Here is a 24,835-nt window from a genome sequence, read left to right as displayed (position 1 = left end):
TGGTTCAGCCTCAAACGGATGCCAGGGAGAGGGATGGAGTTGGTGGCTAGGGAACGCAGTTTGTGGCAGGGTGTGAAAACATTAACTACTATGTTCCCAATATTTAGCAGAAGAAAATTTCTGCTCATCCAGAACTGGATGCCGGACAAGCAGTCTGACAATTTAGAGACCGTAGAGCTGGGTGTCGTCAGCGTACATGTGGAAACTGTGTTTCCGGATGATGTCTCCGAGGGCAACATGTAGATGAGAAATAGGAGAAATTGCGTGAAGGCATTAGATGTGTGGTGAACTATACAGAGAGCAAGCGATTGTAAACAGGTACTGGAAAAAAGGGCATGTTCAAATGAAATGGAAGGAAAAGTTGACCAGTGGAACCATACATCAGCAATGGGAAATCTGGAACCAGGAGTTAGAAAGAGTAGAAAGCAAGCATATTCCAGCAAAGGAAAAAGGGAGTGTAATGAAGCTGTGGTTTCATGGATGAATAAGGAGATCAAAGGTCTAAGATCTGTTACAAAAGAAATGTTGAGGCATTACAAGAGAAAATAAAGGCCTATAAAGGGTTTTCTGTAGGCACATTAGTAGCCAGAGAATGGGCAAGGCAGGGGTAGGGCATGTAAGAGAGAAAGAGGCCAGCTTGTAAGGGAGTGTGGCTGGATGGCAGATATGCCTTTGTTTCACAGAGGAGGTGGATATTGGGATTGTAGACTCACCAGCGGTGAGTGTGGAACAGTTCGTGGAGGTTGGGATGTTTTACTATGTTAAAGGTGCTATATAAATGCAGGTTGTTTGGTTATTATTCAGGGAGATGGGATTAAATAAATCACTCAAACTTAAATTAGCCAAACCACTGAGACATGATGGGTCCTGAGGAAGCAATAGCAGAGGCTCTGATTATAATTCTCCAAAGTGCTGTTGAAAGAAAAATTGTTCCAGAGGGTAGTGTCGTGGCAAATCTACCTGTCCTCTGAGACCGGAGAGAGGGGTAAAGCAGGAGATTATAGGCCAGCAGTATACTTCAGCTGTTGGTAAACTAGTAGAGCGTAGAATATGGGTGAGCATTTGAAGAACAGGAGTTAATCAGAAGGCAAAATACTGTGGATGCCGGAAATCTGAAATAAAAACAGAAAATGCTGAAAATACTCAACAGGCCAGGCAGCATCTGTGGAGAGAGAAACCGAGTTAATCTGGGTCGGTCAGCAGATTTCTAAAATCGTATCTACTTCTTTAAAGATAAAAGAAATGCAGTGGATATAGTTTGCTAGCAATTTCAAAGAGCATTTGGTAAGGTGCCAGAACTTGTGGCAACGATAATGGTTGATGGAAGGAAGTGGAGTGTAGTTCATTGGTCGGAGGGTAGGGAGAAGGCTGTTCCTCAGAATGAAACGATGTCACGAGTGGAGTTCCACAGGGCCACTCTTATTTACTATGCACAGAAATTAACCACCTGCAAGTTCCCCTCCAAGTTGCACACCATCCTGACTTGGAAATATATCACTGTTCCTTCATCGTCACTGGATCAAAATCCTGGAACACCCTCCCTAACAGCACTGTGGGAGCACCTTCATCACACGGACTGCAGCGGTTCAAGAAGGCGGCACACCACCACCACCTTCTCGACGGTGATTAGGGATGGGCAATAAATGATCGGCTTTCCAGCGATGCCCACACCCCAGGAATGAATAAATAAAACATTGAGGGAGCAATGATTAAATTTGATGGTACCAAATTGGGAGATATAGCAAATTGTGACGAGGGTTGTAAAAGGTTGAAGGTGGACACAGGAAAAAAAAAGAAAGATTTGCTCCATAATAAAGGAAAATTGAAGCCTCCGTAGATTGACCTGCCCTGGCCTGCGAGCACCATCGGAGCAGGCCAGGGAGCAGTGTGGTGGTATACCACTCCAGGGAGCAGCACTTGCTGGAGCCAGGAGAGCAACGGCAGTGAAAAGGGACGTCACCAAGATCCAGGTTGGTGATTGGAGCGTAGGCAGCTACAGCAGGAGCGGTCGGAGCGAATGAGCGACAAGAGACTGTGGAGGGACGTGATCGGGGCCCAGAAGAGCCGAGGGCCCAGGGGCAGCACAGGCCAGCCCACACTGAGATATGTGTGCGCACTAGGTCCATGCAGCAGAGCAGATCTCCAGTCGTCTTGGGTAATCCTTGCCACTGGACCAAGACCTAGCTCCACCACACGTTAAAAAAAAATCCACGCACAGGCATCTTCCACCCTTCAGGATGTAGTTCAGGACCTGGAATATTAGGTTCTTCATTGAAACACCTGCGAACTTTTTGACGTGGAAGCAAATCATCCTCGACTCGAGGAACTGCCTATGATGATGATGATCATAGAAACATATAAAATTCTGACGGGACTGGACAGGTTAGATGCAGGAAGAATGTTCCCGATGTTGGGGAAGTCCAGAACCAGGGGACATAGTCATAGGATAAGGGGTAAGCCATTTAAGATCGAGATGAGGAGGAACTTCTTCACTCAGAGTTGTTAACCTGTGGAATTCCCTTCCGCAGAGAGTTGTTGATGCCAGTTCATTGGATATATTCAAGAGAGAGTTAGATATGGCCCTTGTGGCTGAAGGGATCAAGGGGTATGGAGAGAAAGCAGGAAAGGGTACTGAAGGAATGATCAGCCATGATCTTATTGAATGCTGGTGCAGGCTCGAAGGGCCGGATGGCCTACTCCTGCACCTATTTTCTATGTTTCTATGAGGCTCGCTGGGTGGGCAGATAGCTAAGATGCAGTTCAATGGAGTCAAATGTAAAAAATGGAAGTAATAATATCACCTAGTTGACTGATTTACTGGTAACATATAAGCTGCTCCTTGTCAGTGTGCAGCAGTTTGGTATTGGCCAAGTTCACATCATGGAACACTCAAAACTGGCAAACAATGAAAACTAAATCCTGAATCCAATCCTTTCTCGGAGAGTATGCTAACCAACTGTTAGGAATAAGAAAAGGATTTCCATCATAAATAGTAAGGTTTTAAATTGGATTAGAAAAGCAGAGGGTCCTTGGTGTGCAGATACACAGGTCATTAAAAGTGGCAGCACAAGTAGATAAGGCCATAAATAGGCTAACTAGTTCCATAGTGTTGTGTCTAGAGACAGAGGATACAAAAGCAAGGTTGTTGAACTTATACAAGAGCTTACATAGACTGCAACTGGAGTATTGTGTTCAATATTGGGCAACTGATTATGGAAAGGGTATAATTGCAATGTAGCTTCACTAGGATGTTACCAGGAATGTGGGGTTAGAATCATAGAATGATAGATCATAGAATGATCGAATGATACAGCACAGACAGAGGCTATTCGGCCCATTGTGCCTGTAGTGACTCTGGTAGAGCTATCTAAATAGTCCCACTCCCCCCTACTCTTTCCCCATAGCCCTGTACTACTTTTTTTCCTTCAAGTATTTATCCAATTCCTTTTTGAATGTTACTATTACATAAGAACATAAGAATTAGGAGCAGGAGCAGGCCATTCGGCCCCTCGAGCCTGCTCCACCATTCAATGAGATCATGGCTGATCATCTACCCCAACTCCACTTTCTTGCACTATCCCCATATCCCTTGATTCCCTTAATATCCAAAAATCTATCTCTGTCTTGAATATACTCAATGACTGAGTCTCCACAGCCCTCTGGGGCAGAGAATTCCAAAGACTCACCACCCTCTGAGTGAAGAAGTTTCTCCTCATCTCAGTCCTAAATGGCCGACCCTTTATTCTGAGACTGTGACCCCTAGTTCTAGACTCCCCAGCCTGGGGGAAACATCCTCCCTGCATCTACCCTGTCAAACCATGTAAGAATTTTGTATGTTTCAATGGAGAATATAGGCCTAGTCTACTCAATCTCTCCTCATAGGACAATCCCCCCATCCCAGGAATCAGTCTGGTGAACCTTTGTTGCACTCCTTCAATGGCAAGTATATCCTTCCTTAGGTAAGGAGACCAAAACTGTACACAATACTCCAGGGTGTGGTCTCACCAGGGCCCGATATAATTGCAGTAAGACATCTTTACTCTTGTACTCAAATCCTCCTGTAATAAAGGCCAACATACCTTTTGCTTTCCTAATTGCTTGCTGTACCTGCATGTTAACTTTCGGTGATTCGTGTACAAGGACCCCCAGGTCCCTCTGAACACCAACATTTCCCAATCTCTCACCATTTAAAAAATACTCTGCTTTCCTATTTTTCCTACCAAAGTGGATCACTTCACATTCACTGAAGTTTCATGTTCAGCCATGAACTCATTGAATGGCGGTGCAGGCTAGAAGGGCCGAATGGCCTACTCCTGCACCTATTTTCTATGTTTCTATGTTTCTATTTCTCCACATTATATTCCATTTGCCATGTTCTTGCCCACTCACTTAGCCTGTCAATATCCCCTTGAAGCCTCTTTGCATCCTCCTCACAACTTACATTCCCACCAAGCTTTGTATTATCAGCAAACTTGAATATATTAAATTTTCACCCCTCATCCAAATCATTGATATAGATTGTGAATAGCTGGGTCCCCAGCACTGATCCTTGCGGTACCCCACTAGTTACAGCCTGCCAATCCGAAAATGACCCGTTTATTCCTACTCTCTGTTTTCTGTCCGTTAACCAATCCTCAATCCATGCTTGTATATTACCCACAATCCCATGAGCCCTAATTTTGTTCAATAACCTCTTGTGTGTGGCACCTTATCGAATGCCTTCTGAAAGTCCAAATACACCTCAGCCACTGGTTCCGCCTTATCTATTCTGCTAGTTGCAACCTCAAAAAACACTTAACACATTTGTCAAACATGATTTCCCTTTCATAAATCCATGTTGACTCTGCTGAATCCTATTATTATTTTCTAAGTGCCCTGTTACCACGTCCTTAATAATAGATTCTAGCATTTTCCCTACTACTGATGTCAGGCTAACTGGTCTCTAGTTCCTTGTTTTCTCTCTCCCTCCTTTCTTAAATAGCGGGGTTACATTTGCTACCTTCTAATCTGTGGGAACCGTTCTAGAATCTATGGAAATTTGGAAGATGACAACCAATGCATCCACTATCTCGATAGCCACCTCTTTCGAAACCCTAGGATGCAGGCCATCAGGTCCAGGGGATTTATCGGCTTTCAGTCCCATTAATTTCTCTAGTACTATTTTTGTTACTAATACTAATTTCTTTCAGTTCCTCATTCTCGCTAGACCCTTCATACTTTACTATTTCCGGGAGGTTTTTTGCGTCTTCTTCCGTGAAGACAGACATAAAGTATTTGTTTAATTTCTCTGCCATTTCCTTATTCCCCATTATAATTTCTCCTGTCTCAGCCTGTAAGGGACCCACATTTACTTTTGCTAATCTTTTCCTTTTTACATACCTCTAGAAACTTTCACCATCTGTTTTTATGTCTCTCACTAGTTTATTCTCATATTCTATTTTCCCTTTCTCTATCAATTTCTTGGTTCTCCTTTGCTGAATTCTAAAATCCTCCCAATCCTCAGGCTTACTGCTCTTTTTGGCAACATTACAATCCTCTTCTTTTGATCTAAGGCCACACCTGGAATACTACGTGCAGTTTTAGTTTTCATATTTACAAAAGGATATACTTGCTTTGGAGACAGTTCAGAGAAGGTTCACTAGGTTGATTCCGGAGATGAGTGCGTTGACTTATGAGGAAAGGTTGAGTAGGTTGAACCTCTACTCATTGGAATTCAGAAGAATGAGAGGTGATCTTATCGAAACGTATAAGATTATGAGGGGGCTTGACAAGGTGGATGCAGAGTGGATGTTTCCACTGATGGGGGAGACTAGAACTAGGGGGCATAATAGAATAAGGGCCGCCCATTTAAACTTGAGATGAGGAGGAATTTCTTCTCAGAGGGTTGCAAATCTGTGGAATTCGCTGCCTCAGAGAGCTGTGGAAGCCGGGACATTGAATAAATTTAAGACAGAGATGGATAGTTTCTTAAACGATAAGGGATCAAGGGGTTATGGGGACCGGGCAGGGAAGTGGACTCGAGTCCATGATCGGATCAGCCATGATCGTATTGAATGGCGGAGCAGGCTTGAAGGGCCGTATGGCCTACTCCTGCTCCTATTTCTTATGTTCTGCTCATCATCATAGGCAGTCCCTCGAAACGAGAATGACTTGCTTCCACGCCGAAAAGGGATGAGTTCACAGGTGTTGCAATGAAGGACCTAATATTCTGGATCCTGAACTGCATCTTGAAGGGTGAAAGATGCCTGTGCGTGGATTTTTTTAACGTGTGGTGGCCGTTGCACACTAGCTACTAATACTATCTTTAACTTCTCTTGTTAGCCACGGTCGGACCACTTTTCCTGTGGGGTTTTTGTGCCTTAAAGAAATGTATGTTTTTGTAAATTACGTATTCATTATTTAACTGCCAGCCATTGCTTACCTACTGTCATACCTTTTAATGTAGTTTCCCAATCTGTAGATACTGGATTCTATTCCCTTCAATCTATTTCAACGAATTCACTGACACACGAACACTTTTAGTCTTAGCAACATAAGACCTTTATTAGAGATTCTCCGGCCGGGACCTGTTAAGATAAAGGGAACACCCTCGATTTGAGCCTGTCCACCTCTCTCTTGACAAGTCCCGTAACAGTACAAAAGCTCAATATTTATACATTGTTACAGCAGAACATATTTGAGTGACACTCAGTTTATACAATCATAGCATACCCAATTGCAGGCTAACAACTCTCCAAATAGGGCGGGCTCCAGGGATGTGTTTATAGTTTCGATTTACATAGCATTTCCCTATTTCATGGCTGGTTATAGCAGCCCCTTGTCTGACTCATGCCTGACTTTGCTTTTTCGGGTAACTCGTGTTTGAGCACAACTCTGAGTAACCCCCTTTTTGTGTCGACATTGCAAATATTTCAGCTTGACATTTTCTTTTAGCCATCTTCCCATGATCCTATTCAACTGACACATTCACAACTCTTCTATTCACATTCTCATTCCCCCCTTTTATCATTCCATGATAATCCTGGCGATTATTCCAGGAGTATCGCATTCAGCCGTTCGCATTCTTGTTTCTCATACTCTTCTTGATCCGCGAGTAAACTTTTAGTCTGTTGAACCAGATTCCGGGAGCTCGTGACTGTAAGAGTTTGCTCCAATTTTGCCATCATTGCTTTACAACAGACATTAAAGCAACCAATAATCAGACAACAGGTAACTATTATCATAACGAGAATAACTGCTCCATGCATTAAATAAGATCCCCAGGATCCTCCAAATAACCAATCCAACCAACTATTTCCTTTCTCTGGGCCCTGCCTAAACTCATCCAGCTGCTTTTTTATGGCATCAATGGCTTGGGTGATATTGTATGATTCATCCGTGACATGTGTTATACATTTGTCCCCTATAATTGTGCACACTCCTCCTTGTTGGGCCAGCTGATAATCCACGGCATAGCGGGTTTGCTGCGTATACAATCTTAGTTCAGACAGCTCTCTGTTGATGGCATCCAGTCCCTTAGACGTGCTATTTCCCAAAATGGTCAATCCGCAAATAAGGTAGTTCCTATTTTTGGCACTAATTACCCCTGCCGATCCACCTACAGATAGGGCCCCGAGGAACCCGTAGCCGAGTGATGATCCCAGCGTGATGGGATCCTCCCAATCGGCACAGAACTCCTTGCTGATGGCCCGTGTTACTATCCTTCTCTGGGTATGCCCCCTTTTGGGGCATGGGACAGTGAGTGGTCCTATAGTTCCTACTGCAAAGAGGACCGGGAGGGTCGGTGTTGCTGTCTTGAAGGTGCCGTTGAGGAGGAACACGAATCCTTCCTTAGCTCTATAACACTTTACGTCGGTGTTGCTAACACTCATGAACTGCTTATACCACCAATTGCTCGGTTCCCTTGAATTTGAGCCCGATCCTACAATTGGTAAGCATCAAACGGGTATGCCCATGTTTCTGAGCTGACATGAGTTCCGTTACACTGACCGCAGATAACTTGCCTTCCTGCGGTCACATTCAGGCATCTTTGCTCGTTACAGGTACAGGTAAACTGGACCTTATGTACTCGACAGTGCTGACGGGCACACTGCGTCTGCACACAGGTGGCGTTCCCGGGGACCAGGGCATATACACAACCCCACCCTTGTCCTGAGAAGCAAAGCGGGTAGCTTGCATTGTCCGAGCATACCGCTCCGTTCTTTCCCTGGGATCCCCTGCACTCAGGATTCATGGAGTCTATTAATTCCATACATCTTCCCGGTATACTCCTTCTATATTCGCCCGTTTGTCCCTCACAGGGTGCGTCCGAGGTAAGTCGCGGGGGGTCCACGAACAGGGCCTCTACTGATTGGGCTAGTGGGTAACACACAGTTCGATTGCCATGCAATCGGGTATGGGTCTGATAAAATAAGTTATCCTGTAGCCCTTCTAGTTCTGCTAGGATAGCACAATTATACCTGCTAGCTTACACATGTTTAAATAATTTTAGACGATACTACACATTAGTTAACAATAAGATAAGGATAGATCAGAAAACAGCTAAGTCTGCTTGTTCCTTTCTCCTGCCGTGTTCTTGCCATTTTTCTTCCTGCCCCAAGGATGTGGTTTATTCAGCTATGGAGGAGAGGAAGTCTGGAACAGAAACAAGGGTTAGGACGACCAATGAGAGGCTCATTATGAAGTAATAAGTTTACAGTGGTGCAGGTGAACCCAGGCACTTCTCCCTTCAACCTTAGCTGCGGTGGGGGTAGTGAGTAACACCTGAAAAGGCCCCTCCCATCGTGGCTCTAGTCCCTTTCGAATCCATTTCTTAATCAGGACATACTTCCCTGGTGCCACGAGGGACGATTCGGGTAAAACTGGGAGGTCGAGGTGAGCCTCTCGAACCTGGTTGTGAGCTAGTCGCAGAGCCTGAGTCAGAGAAAGAACATAGGTGGTCATCAGTCGAGCTGGGATACCATATCTAGGAACAATTTCCCTCTAACACCTTAACAACAGTTTGAGCCTTATTGTCCAGGGTAGGATAGGCTTCAATCCATTTACTAAACACATCTACTATTACAAACACATCTACTATTACTAACACATATTTGTAACACTGAACTCTTTGCAACTCAATGTAGTCCAACTGCAAGGTCTCAAAGGGACCTTCTGGTAGGGGCGTCTTACCCCAATCACAGGGGACTCCCTTCCCTGGATTATGCTGTTGGCAAACAAGGTAGCGACTACTGATGTTCTGGGCTAGCATCTGGAGTCTAGGGTGCCACCAAGTGCCAAAAGTGTGTCACTTGTTGTCCTTGCTCCACAATGAGTAGCAAAATGCATACATTCAATAACCCATAGAGCCAACTCGTCAGACATGCAAGTCTGTTCCGCGGGAGTGGTCCAGAGTTTAGAAACATTGTCATAAGTACATCCATAATCTTTCCATAACAGTTTATCTTTTTCAGGAGCGTCCTCCTGTGCTTTAATGACATCTTGGATGGTTGGCATTGGTTTTTCCGAGGCTAACTTATCCTTGGCAGGATTTTTAGTTTGACTCATCATTCTAGGCACCACCATTTGTTGTCTGCAAGAGGCCTGTTTAGCCTCTCTGTCAGCACAGCGGTTTCCTATGTCAACCGGAGACTTTCCGGTAGTGTGGGCGGTACACTTGACAATGGCAATACGCTTGGGGAGCATGAGGGCTTGCAACAAATCAGATACTAGCTGCTTATGGGATATCTCATTCCTCTGTGAGGTTAGGAATCCCCTATTTTTCCATAATTGTCCAAAATCATGGGCTACCCCAAAGGCACACCTAGAGTCGGTATAGATATTGACTTTGAGGTCTTTGGCCAAGATACAGGCTCGGGTGAGGGCGAATAGTTCAGCTTGTTGGATGGTATAGGCGGTTTCAAAGGCGGCAGATTCCAAGACCTGATTCTCCTGGTTTACGATGGCGTATCCTGAGATTTGTGTACCTTCTGGATTAATAGAAGAACTTCCGTCAACATACATAATACAGTCTGGGTCTTCCATTGGTACGTCAACTAAATCTTCCCTGACCGACGAGGCCTCTTGAATTAAAGATAAACAATCATGACTGGGATCTTCCTCATCTTGGGGTGGCTCAGTAAGAAAACAGGCCGGATTAATGGCAGTACAGTGCCGAAAGGCCAGCTTAGGATTATTCAGTAGGTAGATCTCATATCTGCTTTGCCTGGCCATGGTAAGGTGTTGAGTCTGCAGTTGGCCCAGGAGGGCAGCTACGGAGTGAGAGGTGTTAAGACAACGGTAGCACAGTCTTTCAGGATTGTACAATACAGTTGAAAGGGCTGGTCATAGAGGGGCCGGCCCAAAGCCGGAGCTTGCAGCAGGGCTGTCTTTAGTTCCTTAAAGGCTTGGACGTCTGCGGTTTTTATTTCAAAGCTGCCTTCCTTATTTGTATACGGGGTGAGGTGCTTAGTCATCAGGGCAACATATTAGGGATCCAGGATCTGCAGTAATTGATCATCCCCAACCACTGTCGCATTTGTTTAGCCGTGCTAGGGACTGGAAACTGGCAAATTGGTTCGTCATCCGGGGAGGTTCTCTGTACAATCAAGCTACGTAATCGGGGGACGGTTGGCCAAAGGGGTTGTTCTGGGAGAAGTTCGTGTAAGATCCCCGTCCTCTTCCCCCGCTTGCCTCCCTCCTCTTCCTCTTCCTCTTTCGTGCCGACAGGAGGGACACTCTCTACTCCAATGTCCTTCTTGCCCACAATTAAAGCATCCATCTCGTCTTTCCCAGCCCCGACCTCTTCCCATACCAGGGCGGGGACAATAGGGCGGTCCGTAATTAGCAGGGCCCGGGCCATTTGGGTGTTTGGTATAACCGTATCCCTGTTTATCCACCCAACCCTGCACGCAATACTGTGGTTCCATCTGGTATCCCCTTGGGTCGGGTTTTGATCCTTCCACCCGAGGCGGCTCTTCCTTTCTAGTCACGTATTCAGTCTTGACCCGGGTTGGGGGCGCACCTCCCCGCTCTCCTTTCTTTTCCTGCCAATAATATTTAACCGCCCTTTCCATCTGGGCTTTACTGTTATCTGCCCAATTCATATTATTTGTCCGGATAGCGTGAGCAATCGAATAGGGCAGGCACTGAAGTAGGATAGCGCAGAATTGAGGTGAATTATCCCCTGCCCTGAAGGCATTATCTCCTGATTGACCTCCGTATATTTCAATAAATCTTTCCATGAATTCATCGGCAGTTTCTTCTCGTTTGGGTTTAGTTTCTAATACTGCTGCCATACTGATGGGCTTCTGAAGGTTCTTGCTGAGAGCATTAAAGATAGCGTTTAGGCGATCCTGGGCATTATTAGGGTGAGCAGTCACTAATGCATCATGGGTGGCTCGCCCCAAATTTTCTAAGAACCGGACGTGGGACCAGGAGGTGGGGTAGCATTGCTGGTTAAAGAGGAGATTAATGCAATAGTTAGGAAGGACATTAGCTTGGATGATGTGGAATCTATATGGGTAGAGCTGCAGAACACCAAATGGCAAAAAACGTTAGTGGGAGTTGTGTACAGACCTCCAAACAGTAGTAGTGATGTTGGGGAGGGCATCAAACAGGAAATTAGGGGTGCATGCAATAAAGGTGCAGCAGTTATAATGGGTGACTTTAATATGCACATAGATTGGGCTAGCCAAACTGGAAGCAATACGGTGGAGGAGGATTTCCTGGAGTGCATAAGGGATGGTTTTCTAGACCAATATGTCGAGGAACCAACTAGGAGGGAGGCCATCTTAGACTGGGTGTTGTGTAATGAAAGAGGATTAATTAGCAATCTCATTGTGCAAGGCCCCTTGGGGAAGAGTGACCATAATATGGTGGAATTCTGCATTAGGATGGAGAATGAAACAGTTAATTCAGAGACCATGGTCCAGAACTTAAAGAAGGGTAACTTTGAAGGTACGAGGCGTGAATTGGCTAGGATAGATTGACGAATGATACATAAGGGGTTGACTGTGGATGGGCAATGGCAGATATTTAAAGACCGCATGGATGAACGACAACAATTGTACATTCCTGTCTGGCGTAAAAATAAAAAAGGGAAGGTGGCTCAACCGTGGCTATCAAGGGAAATCAGGGATAGTATTAAAGCCAAGGAAGTGGCATACAAATTGGCCAGAAATAGCAGTGAACCCAGGGACTGGGAGAAATTTAGAACTCAGCAGAGGAGGACAAAGGGTTTGATTAGGGCAGGGAAAATGGAGTACGAGAAGAAGCTTGCAGGGAACATTAAGGCGGATTGCAAAAGTTTCTATAGGTATGTAAAGAGAAAAAGGTTAGTAAAGACAAACGTAGGTCCCCTGCAGTCAGAATCAGGGGAAGTCATAACTGGGAACAAAGAAATGGCAGACCAATTGAAGAATTACTTTGGTTCGGTATTCACTAAGGAGGACACCAACAACCTTCCGGATATAAAAGGGGTCAGAGGGTCTAGTAAGGAGGAGGAACTGAGGGAAATCTTTATTAGTCGGAAAATTGTGTTGGGGAAATTGATGGGATTGAAGGCCGATAAATCCCCAGGGCCTGATGGACTGCATCCCAGAGTACTTAAGGAGGTGGCCTTGGAAATAGTGGATGCATTGACAGCAGTCATTTTCCAACATTCCATTGACTCTGGATCAGTTCCTATGGAGTGGAGGGTAGCCAATGTAACCCCACTTTTTAAAAAAGGAGGGAGAGAGAAAACAGGGAATTATAGACCGGTCAGCCTGACCTCAGTAGTGGGTAAAATGATGGAATCAATTATTAAGGATGTCATAGCAGTGCATTTGGAAAATGGTGACATGATAGGTCCAAGTCAGCATGGATTTGTGAAAGGGAAATCATGCTTGACAAACCTTCTGGAATTTTTTGAGGATGTTTCCAGTAAAGTGGACAAGGGAGAACCAGTTGATGTGGTATATTTGGACTTTCAGAAGGCTTTCGACAAGGTCCCACACAAGAGATTAATGTGCAAAGCTAAAGCACATGGGATTGGAGGTAGTGTGCTGACGTGGATTGAGAACTAGTTGTCAGACAGGAAGCAAAGAGTAGGAGTAAATGGGTACTTTTCAGAATGGCAGGCAGTGACTAGTGGGGTACCGCAAGGTTCTGTGCTGGGGCCCCAGCTGTTTACATTGTACATTAATGATTTAGACGAGGGGATTAAATGTAGTATCTCCAAATTTGCGGATGACACTAAGTTGGGTGGCAGTGTGAGCTGCGAGGAGGATGCTATGAGGCTGCAGAGTGACTTGGATAGGTTAGGTGAGTGGGCAAATGCATGGCAGATGAAGTATAATGTGGATAAATGTGAGGTTATCCACTTTGGTGGCAAAAACAGAGAGACAGACTATTATCTGAATGGTGACAGATTAGGAAAAGGGGAGGTGCAACGAGACCTGGGTGTCATGGTACATCAGTCATTGAAGGTTGGCATGCAGGTACAGCAGGTGGTTAAGAAAGCAAATGGCATGTTGGCCTTCATAGCGAGGGGATTTGAGTACAGGGGCAGGGAGGTGTTGCTACAGTTGTACAGGGCCTTGGTGAGGCCACACCTGGAGTATTGTGTACAGTTTTGGTCTCCTAACGTGAGGAAGGACATTCTTGATATTGAGGGAGTGCAGCGAAGATTCACCAGACTGATTCCCGGGATGGTGGGACTGACCTATCAAGAAAGACTGGATCAACTGGGCTTGTATTCACTGGAGTTCAGAAGAATGAGAGGGGACCTCATAGAAACGTTTAAAATTCTGACGGGTTTAGACAGGTTAGATGCAGGAAGAATTTTCCCAATGCTGGGGAAGTCCAGAACCAGGGGTCACAGTCTAAGGATAAGGGGTAAGCCATTGAGGACCGAGATGAGGAGAAACCTCTTCACCCAGAGAGTGGTGAACCTGTGGAATTTTCTACCACAGAAAGTAGTTGAGGCCAATTCACTAAATATATTCAAAAGGGAGTTAGATGAAGTCCTTACTACTCGGGGGATCAAGGGGTATGGCGAGAAAGCAGGAAGGGGGTACTGAAGTGCATGCTCAGCCATGAACTCATTGAATGGCGGTGCAGGCTAGAAGGGCTGAATGGCCTACTCCTGCACCTATTTTCTATGTTTCTATGTTTAGTCGGGCTCAGGGCCTGCTGCACTAAGATCACGTCTCTTGATTCTGCATTATAAACTGAAATAGTAGTTCGAAGATGATCTATAAACTTGACAGGTTATTTTTTTCGATCTGGTATGGTGGCCAGAAGGGCCATAATTTCGTTCGGTTTCCAGGGCACATAGACATCTATGGTGGGGTGGTTTGCAGCTTGTTGTGCATCAGGGTTTGACATTGGTCGGACTGGGAATTGGTGTCGGGACTTTGGGATGGGGATGTCAATCTTGGAAGGCATTTCTAGGTCGGAGGATGGTTCGGAGCTGTCTGACTGCTTGGCACCTCCGCGTCTCGATCGGCGGGAGTGTCTGCTATGCCTTTCACAACTGGGACTGGTAGTTTGACTAGAGGATTTACGGAACTGTCAGTGATGTCGAGATATAGTTCTGCCCTTCCAAGTGTGAGATCTGGTCCTCTCAGCTATATTGCCTGTGAACTGGGGATCTGAATCGCTGTCAGAGGATGAGGAGTCCGTTTGGGCTTGTCGCTTCGTTGGTGTGGGGTTACATTTATCTTTAACTCCTCTCGCCGGAGTGTAAGGTGGAGGGGGATGGGAAGGAGGCTGTGACAAAGGGTCAGAGGCTGCAGGAGGCGCCGTTGGGCGCGGCTGTGTCCATTCATCAATTTCATCATCAGCCTCGGTCAACGCAAAGCCAACCATTCGACTACGTAGTCTATCTCAGAGATCCCGGGGAACTCTTAGTACGTTTCTCGTGCGCGCACTCTTTAAGACGTCTACAGTTTTAACATGTCCTCCTTCTGTCAAGGAGAGTCCTAGTTAAGTGGCCTTTTCCCGCCAGCTTGACAGAAGGAACTCATCTTTCAGCTTTTGACAATACTGTCTCCATTTGGCTATTAAATCCTTTTTTAACCACCGGGACCATATATTTTTTTTTTTACTCAACAAACCTATCCTTTGTGCATTTCCTGGCTCCGTAACTTATCATCCGAATATACGTAATTCAATAAGGTTCACACTCTTAAACTTCCCACATACAGGACAACACTACGAAGGGTTAAAAAAACTTTCACTGTTTGAAAAAGTGGGTGGAGCTAAAACAAACCACAACTCCCCCGTTTCCTGCACAAGCTCCCTTATCCACAGTAAAAATCATACAAGCATTTCTCATTTAAAACAGACGTTCACAAGAGTCTCTCTTCTTTCCTATTAATTTTTGGATCCATGACCTTTCAGGGAATTCGTAGTTTTATCTAAATTACCCATCCTCGTGTTGCCGCACGTTGGATCAGGGTCCTAATTAGTCTTGATTGTCCCCACGTCGCCCCGTGGTGGTTTCAGTTATCTTACCCAGAGTTTAGGCGGACCAAGTGATATACAAGATCGACACCGTACCTGGCGTAAGTACAATTTAAAATTTACACAGTCCCGCGTAGTCCCGCAGCTTAATTTTACGTAATTCCCTAACCTCCGCGTTTCCCTACGCGGTTCGCGCGATTCTCTATCCCTCCGTGTTGCCGCACGGTTTTCTTGTTCGTGTTGCCGCACGATCCTTACTTAATTTGTTCTAGGTTCCAGATTTAAATCCAATCAGTGCCTAGACAGGCCAAGTGATATACAAGGTCGACGTCACACCTGACTTGGACACTTATTTCCTAAATTTAGAAAGTGTTCGCCAGATTGACCTGGATCTCGTTCAGACACCACCTGAGAGCCAGCGATTGGCTAAACTTTCCTCAGACTTTTGAAACCGGAGGAAACTGGAGCAGTATTGAAATTATACTTACTCCAGTGGCCATTTTCCTCTCGTCTCGTCCAAGGCTTGTCTGGCTCTTAATTCGCAAGTTTTCGGCAGTCGTCCGTTGAGATCCCACTTCTGACACCAAATGTTCTTTTCCCTTCAATCTGTTTCAGCGAATTCACTGACACACGAACACTTTTAGTCTTAGCAACATAAGACCTTTATTAGAGATTCTCCGGCCGGGACCTGTTAAGATAAAGGGAACACCCTCGATTTGAGCCTGTCCACCTCTCTCTTGACAAGTCCCGTAACAGTACAAAAGCTCAATATTTATACATTGTTACAGCAAAACATATTTGAGTGACACTCAGTTTATACAATCATTGGTTGACTTCCCCCATAGCATACCCAATTGCAGGCTAACAACTCTCCAAATAGGGCGGGCTCCAGGGATGTGTTTATAGTTTCGATTTACATAGCATTTCCCTATTTCATGGCTGGTTATAGCAGCCCCTTGTCTGACTTATGCCTGACTTTGCTCTTTCGCGTAACTTGTGTTTGAGCACAACTCTGAGTAACCCCTTTTTTGTGTCGACATTGCAAATATTTCAGCTTGACATTTTCTTTTAGCCATCTTCCCATGATCCTATTCAACTGACACATTCACAACTCTTCTATTCACATTCTCAAATCTACCTCCGCCAACTCGCCCCTCATACCTACTGACAGACATATCTATTGATCTGCTCCCACCGCCCTTTCAGGCAGCGCATTCCAGATCCCAACAACTCGCTACATTCTCCTATCGCCTCTGGTTCATTTGCCAATCACCTTAGATCGTTATTGATCCTTCAGCCATTGCAAACAAAAGGTGAGTGGAGATAATTACCAGCTGCCATGGGAAACCGAGAGAAACAAAATAAACATAAAAGGCACTTTACAGCCTTCTGGACTCAACATCGAATTCAACAATTTCAGACCATAACCTCTGTCCCCATTTTGTTCCCTTTCCTCACTTTTTTTTTACAAAAACTTACCCCTCCTTTTTATTTTTATTTTGTTTCTCTCTCTTTTCCATGGCAGCTGGCAATTATTCTTCCATTCACACCCTATCTAGATTCCTCGTTTGTTTCCTCACCATCTCAATGTGCATTGAAGCACTGACCACACTCTATCAGCTCCGCTGGGCAGGCCACATTATCCGCATGCCAGACACGAGACTCCCAAAGCAAGCGCTCTACTCGGAACTCCTTCACGGCAAACGAGCCAAAGGTGGGCAGAGGAAATGTTACAAGGACACCCTCAAAGCCTCCCTGATAAAGTGCAACATCCCCACTGACACCTGGGAGTCCCTGGCCCAAGACCACCCCAAGTGAAGGAAGTGCACCCGGGAGGGCACTGAGCTCCTCGAGTCTCGTCGCCGAGAGCATGCAGAAACCAAGCGCAGGCAGCGGAAAGAGCGTGCGTCAAACCAGTCCCACCCACCCCTTCCCTCAACGACTGTCTGTTCCACCTGTGACAGAGACTGTGGTTCTCGTATTGGACTGTTCAGCCATCCGAGGACTCATTCTTAGAGTGGAAGCAAGTCTTCCTCGATTCCGAGAGACTGCCTATGATGATGATTGGCCCATCATCCCTTTTGTCTCTCTAATCTCTCCTGCCTTCCACCCTATCACAGACCTTCCCTTTTCTTTCCACCACCTTCAGGGCCCCTGCACTTCCTTAAGAATCTGTTTTCAGTTCTGACGAAGGGTCATCGACCTGAAACGTTAACTCTGTTTCTCTTCACAGATGCTGCCTGACCCGCTGAGATTTCCAGCATTTTCTCTTTTTACTCCTCCTAACTTTCTCTGCTCGAAGCATAACAACCCCAGCTTGTCCAGTCTCATCCCTGGAACCATTCTAGTAAATCTCCTCCGCACCCTCTCCAAGGGCTGGATATACTTCCTGAGGTGCCCAGAATTGGCCACAACTCTCCAGCTGGGGCCGAAGTAGTATTTTATAAATGTTAAGCACAACGTCCTTGCTTTTGTACTCTATACCTCTATTTATGAAGCCCAGGATCCTGCAAGCTTTTCTAGCAGCCTTCTCAACCTGCTCTGTGCCCTACAATGATTTGTGCATGCATAACCCTCAGCAGATCAATAGATATGTAGGTCAGCAGGTCTCTCTGTTCCAGCACCCCCTTCAGGATCATTCCCTTTAGTTTATATGTCCTCTCCTCATTCTTCCAACCAAAATGTATCCTGTCGCACGTTTCTGCGTTATATTTCATCTGCCATGTGTCCACTCATTCCACCAGCCTGTCTGTGTCTGACTGAATTGTATCGCTGTCCTCCTCACCGTTCACTAAACTTCTAAGTTTTGTGTCATCTGCAAATTTTGAAATTGTGCGCTGTACACCCATATCCAAGTCATTAATATATATTAAAAAGAGCAGTGGTCCCAACACTGATCCCTGGGGGCACCATCACCCTTCAGTCTGAAAGACAACCGTTCACCACTACTCTCGGTTTTCTGTCCCTTAACCAGTTCTGTATCCACGCAGTCACTGCCCCTTTAATCCCATGGGCTTTCATTTTACTAACAAGTCTATTATGTGGTACTTTATCAAATACCTTTTGAAAGACCATATACAAAACAACCGCACTGCCCTCATCCACCCAGTTCATTTTGTCCTGGATTATTATCTCTAAAAGTTCCCCCACCACTGTTAGGCTGACTGGCCTGTAGTTACCAGGTTTATCCCTCTCCCCTTTTTTTAAACAGGGGTGTAATATTTGCTATCACTCAGTACTCTGGCACCACCCCCATATCCAAGGAAGATTGAGGCCAGAGCCTCTGCAATTTCCATCCTTAGAACATAACTTGATAGGAGCAGGGGTAGGCCATTCGGTCCCTTGAGCCTGCTCCACCATTCAATGAGATCATGGCTGATCTTCTACCTCAACTCCACTTTCCTGCACTATCCCCATATCCCTTGATTCCATTAATATCCAACAATCTATTGATCTCTACCTTGAATATACTCAACGACTGAGCCTCGACAGCCCTCTGGGGTAGTGAATTCCAAAGATTCGCCACTCTCTGAGTGAAGAAGTTTCTCCTCATCTCAGTCCTAAATGGCCGACCCCTTATTCTGAGACTGTGACCCCTGGTTCTAGACTCTCCAGCCCGGGGGAAACATCCTCCTTGCATCCACCCTGTCAAGCCCGGTAAGAATTTTGTATGTTTCAATGAGATCACCTCTCATTCTTCTAAACTCAGGAGCATATAGGCCTAGTCTGCTCAATCTCTCCTCATAGGACAATCCCCACATCCCAGGAATCAGTCTGGTGACCCTTCGCTGCACGCCCTCTTGGCAAGTATATCCTTCCTTAGGTAAGGAGACCAAAACTGCACAATCCTTACTTCCCTCAGCAACCTTGGATGCATTCCATCCGGACTGGGTGACTGACCTGCGCTTCAGATATTTTGTGTCCGGAAAACGAGTTCTCCTTGGAGAGTTAGTGGCTTCACTTGGCATTCTCTATTCACCCACAGTTCCTCTCTCAAACTATCCTGCGTTGTAAACAATAGGAACAGTAAGAGGCCATTCAGCTCCTCATGCCTATTCCACCATTCAGTTTGATCAGGCTTGATCCGTATCTTAACTCCATCTCCCCACCTTGGTTCAGTAATCCTTAATCCCTTTGCCCAACAAAAATGTATTAATCTATGTTTTGAAATTTCAATTGACCCCCAGCCTCAACAGCCTTTTTGTGGGGAGAGAGTTCCAGATTCCCACTACCCTTTGTGTGAAGAAATGCTTCCTGACATCACCCTGAATGGCCCGGCTATAATTTTACGGTTATGCCCCCTTGTTTTGGACTCCCTCCCCCACCCCTCCACCCAACCGGAGAGAATAATTTCTCTCTCTCTACCCTATCAAATCCTTTACTCATCTTAAACACCTCAATTAGATCACCCCATAATCTTCGATACTCGAGGGAATACAAGCCCAGTCTGTGCAGCCTGCCCTCATAATTTAACCCTTCATCCCTGGGATAAACCTAACCTGTAGTCTGGTTCCATCGTCCGGGACTGGGGACTTGGGAGTGAGGGGTTCGGAAGACCTGAGACTGGGGATTTGGGAATAATGGGGCAGGGGCAGCCCCCTGGTGAAACCTGGGTCTGGAGACTGAAGTTGCTGGATGATGAACTGTGTTGATGTGTATCTGCAGCAGCTACTGAAGGTGTGAGTGAGGTGGGCCCTTGCTGGAATTTGCCATTCAGTTTGAGAAGTGTTGGCGCATTCACTGAGCTGCCACGTTTGATGTGTGTTTCCAGATGCCAATCGTACCCCAGATGTCCAGCAACACTGAGCCAGGCCCCAGCTGCACCAAATCTGACCCTGATGCCTCGAGCCCTGTCCCTGCAGACTCTCAGACCTCGATGGAAGCTGATAAAGGAGCCATTTACAGGTAAAGCTGCACCATGCTCCTGCAGTTTGGGCAAGAGCTGCACAGCTCAAGTATAAAAGACATCTGTAAGTGCTGGAAACATACCACTTCTGTGGCGATAAATCTGGGTTGACAGTGGATAACGGTATCATCGTCAGCAGATGGAGAGTTGCCACCGATACCATTTTGTGTAGAGACTAAACCATTACTCGATCTTCTCATTCGCCAATGGACTTACTCTGTAGTTCCAGCATTTCCTGTTTTTATTTCATGGTTTTGATAGGGATATCTTTGTAAATGTGGTATTCTAACAAATGTGAAATTAATGAGAAGCAGGAAACACTTGAGAAATGTGGTACTAAGTGGCACAGTGTGAATGTCAGTGAGAGTTCACACATTGAGCAACTCTAATAATGTTTGGAAAACTAATCGGGAAAATTAAATGTGAACACACCACAAGCCCTGAAGGAGCCCCCCCCCTATGCAGATTTTCACTAGTTTGGTATCCATGGTACCCGAGCCACCCACTACTTTCAGTGCAACCATATTTACAGCAACATTTATTACTGTGGCAACCTGTACTGTCAGTTCTATCAAATTTAATAGATTTTACACAGATCAGTTATAGGGTTTAGGACAGGTTTGCAATTATTTAGCACCACCTCAAACTCACTCGGTGAGAGATAGACCAGGAGTGATCCAAATCCTACAGTGACTGGGAGAGACCAGGAGTGAACCCAATCCCACAGTGGCTGGGAGAGACCAGGATTGATCCCAATTTTTCATGGCGCTCTGTTGCATCAAAATCGCTACGTAGGAAAATGCAGCGGTTCGAGAAGGGTCACCATTCCTTCTCGAGGGCAACTCTGCAAGGGCACTAAATGCAGCGTCTTCAGTGATACCCACATCTCAAGAATGAATAAAAAAGACTCACCTGAATTGAAGATATTACATTGGCGATGTATCCTTATTTTAAAATGCACACGTAATGGGGACTGAGTGGTGTGGTGAGTTAGACACTATTCTCTCTCCAAGCCAGGCCAGACTGCTGGACTGAAAGTACCTTGGCTAGGTACATGCCATGCAAGAAGTGTTTTGACAGTCTTAATATGATGGCTATGGGCCAGAGTCCTCAGCACAGAGAGGGGCCTTTTGAGGGCAGTTGACGGGGGAGGGTCCACAGCACTGTGGTGAGAATTGGGGAAACGGCAGTAAGGTGCTGGCCTGAGCTGTGGACAGAGCTCTAGTGCCAGAAGTACGAAGGACTTCGATTTCTCAATGCTTTCTACCTGTCCCTGAAGGGCACAGAAGTTCCCCAAAATTGGTAAAATTATAGAAATGAGATTATAGTAAAAATGACTAACATTCCCTCTTGTTTTCAGCATCAAGCCAGAGTGAGAATCACTTACAGTCTGCAGCAGCTGATCCTTACACTATCCTGTATTTTTTTGCAGGCATCCTTTGTTCCCACTCCTGGCTCTCCTGTTTGAGAAGTGTGAGCAGTCCACCCAAGGCTCCGAGTGCATCACCTCCGCCAGCTTCGACGTGGACATCGAAAACTTCGTCCGCAAACAGGAAAAGGAAGGGAAGCCATTTTTCAGTGAAGATCCAGAAATTGATAACCTGGTGGGTTGTGGTGTATCCAGAGCTTCCTGCCCCTGCATCCTCCCGCACACGCTCCCGCCCGCTCACGTTCCCGCTCCCGCCCGCCCACGCATCCGTCCACAGAGGTTCCCGCATCCGCCCGCACACTCATCCGCCCACACATGCTCCTGCCCACTCACGTTCCCGCTCCCGCCCGCACACGCATCTGCCCGCACACGCTCACGCTCCCGCACGCATTCGCCTGCACCCGCCCGCAGACGCTCACAGTCCCGCATGCTCCCGCTCCCGCCCACACGCGCCCACACACGCTCCCATGCGCCCACACACGCTCCCGCCCATACACGCATCCGCCTGCACATGCACCCACCCACACACGAGTGCGTACTTCCGCTGTTATGCTTACCGCACTCTTCAGGGAACCTACCCAAAGTTTCATTTGCGAGCAGCTGGCAGGTGCTGTGCCTGAAAGGAGAAGCTCACTAGTGTCGGTGGTATTCGGTTTCCGCTAGGTATTTGCGAGATATTCTACTTGCAACGGTGTTCGAGGGCAGACATGGTGCTGTGAGCCTATTCACTGTTCATTCAGGGAAATGGGGGATCAAGGGGTATGGCGAGAAAGCAGGAATGGGGTACTGAAGTTGCATGTTCAGCCATGAACTCATTGAATGGCGGTGCAGGCTCGAAGGGCCGAATGGCCTACTCCTGCACCTATTTTCTATCCGGACTTGTCAGCAATGCCCTTACATACAATTATTTTTAAAATGATGCTTAGTTAAAACTACATTTTGGCCACAATTGGGTAAGTAGGTAGAATCAGTACTGCCTGCTACCCACATTACTCTGGCCTTTAGTGTACTGGTCCTCGGTGTTGCCGCTCTCCCAATCTGCCAAGTTGTAACTGAGCAGAGCGGCCCTCCTGTGTATGTGGCCCAGCGAGCACAGCCACAATGGACTGATTGACAGCAGTTGGGACTTGCACAGATTGGACATTGGGTGGACCCAGCCTCCACTGCTTGCATCAGGGAGCTGATTTCCTAACTGACATGACAGAATATAGAATAACTAAGAATGATTGTGCATTCAATTTACGTTTATTTACTATTACATACAATATATTTTGTAATAATGCGAACTGTTGGTAGGACTGAGACCATTCAGCCCCCCGTATTTGTTCTGGTACTACTCTAATTCCCTTTGATTTATTTCTCTTCGGGTGTTTCTCTAATATTTCCCTCATTCTATGATTGACTCAGTTTCAGTGGCCACATGGTAATAAACTGCATACTCTGATAGCTCTCTGCATGGAAAACCTTCCTTTGAAGCTCCTTTACGCTCCAACACTAATGAAGTTTTTGACCCTTGTTACTCACTCACCGACCAGTGGAAACAATCTTTCCCCATTTACCTCCTCAAACTCACGTCATCATTTCGAACATATAGTAGAACCCTCCTTAACTACTCTTACTCTGCTCCAGCTTGTAGAAAGAGTTGACAGACGATTCCATTAGCATCGATTAATTCAGCTTCATTGTGCAGCCCTCTATTTCATCTTTCCTTTTGGCACCGTGTAGATGGTGAAAGCGATCCAAGTGCTGCGGATTCATCTGCTGGAACTGGAGAAGGTTAATGATCTGTGCAAAGATTTCTGCAACCGTTACATTGCCTGTCTGAAAACTAAAATGAACAGTGAAAACCTGCTGAGCAGTGATCCAGGCGGTCCTTATGCATCTGTACAAACACAGGTAATGCATGATGTCCCCTCTATAGATGGCCTCACCTCTCCTCCCTGCCCTGGTACAATCCACACTTTGTGCATTAACTTAGTAACTCAAATTCTAGCGGCTTTCATTGATGCCTGTGAGAAAGTGATCATTCCTCAACTGCTGTGGCTGATGCAGGATCTTTAAATCACAAACTTTAGAACTTGAATAATTAATAGAAGCTTGCAATTGTTTTCTATTCACTGATTATGTTCAGAATCACCTTAAAGAGCAGGAGTCCTGTCCCGCAGATTATGTCACTGGTTTTGGGGATCTTTGTGTTGCTTTAACCTTATTTTCCCCCCAACAGTTGGGCATAATGTTGTTGTGAAATTGCAATCACTGCCATTATTACAGTGAGAAGAGAAGCACAACATAGCTCAACATGTACCTCCCCCCTCCCCAGATATATTTAGTAAAGCAATACTACAACAACTCTTATTTATACATGCACCTTTTAATATAGTCAAATATCCCAAGGTATGGTTTTATGAAAGGGCAATTTTGTCTGACAAATTTGCTGGAGTTCTTTGAGGATGTAACGAGCAGGGTGGATAAAGGGGAACCAGTGGATGTGGTGTATTTGGATTTCCAGAATGTCATGTATTCAACCACCATTGTAACCCATGTATAATCTGACCTAAGTTGTACACTGTGAGAACAATGACCACTAGGTGGTGAACTTGTGGGAGACACTCCTAACCTGGACCTTCAGGTATAAAAGGGGAAGTTCCACCCACTTCCATCACTTAAGTGCTAAGAAATAAAGGACAGGTCACAGACTGACCTCTTAAGCATGGGCCTCGTGTGCATTTATACTGTATAGCAAGTACGTATCAATGGCGACAAGAAACTGGGATTTAAACCATGCGAGCATGGCCACTAGCAGAACAGACGAGAGGTACTGTGTTAAGGAATGGTTGGGACAGAGATTCAACATTGTTAAAGCAGCACGCAGTTCTCCAGGCAGACAAGGGCAATTGGGCATGCCCCAACATGTAGTCGAACCCAGAGGGGGAGTTCAACAGAACCAATGGCAAGCTGAACGGCGATTCACACCATTGCAAGGGTCAATGAGGCCAGTAATGGGGCCATCAACACCTGTTAATGGCGCACTCAAGGACATAAATATATTCAAAAAGGAGTTAGATGAAGTC

At 45.9% G+C, this 24,835-nt stretch overlaps 1 protein-coding gene across 2 annotated transcripts in view; it reads left to right on the top strand.

The window, feature by feature from the left end:
* Positions 1-24,835, top strand: part of LOC139275981 (homeobox protein PKNOX1-like) — a 159,336-nt gene that overhangs the window by 77,207 nt on the left and 57,294 nt on the right. For both annotated transcript variants that reach the window (XM_070893268.1, XM_070893267.1), the window contains exons 3-5: positions 20,201-20,334; positions 21,768-21,939; positions 23,490-23,660. In XM_070893268.1, the coding sequence (XP_070749369.1) occupies positions 20,201-20,334; positions 21,768-21,939; positions 23,490-23,660 (477 nt within the window). The remainder of the gene's footprint in view (positions 1-20,200; positions 20,335-21,767; positions 21,940-23,489; positions 23,661-24,835) is intronic.

Source organism: Pristiophorus japonicus, chromosome 11 (genome assembly GCF_044704955.1).
Source record: "Pristiophorus japonicus isolate sPriJap1 chromosome 11, sPriJap1.hap1, whole genome shotgun sequence".
In the NCBI taxonomy this organism is placed as follows: domain Eukaryota; kingdom Metazoa; phylum Chordata; class Chondrichthyes; family Pristiophoridae; genus Pristiophorus; species Pristiophorus japonicus.
Note: the sequence above shows the minus strand (reverse complement) of the source record. Positions and strands in the feature narration are given on the sequence as shown.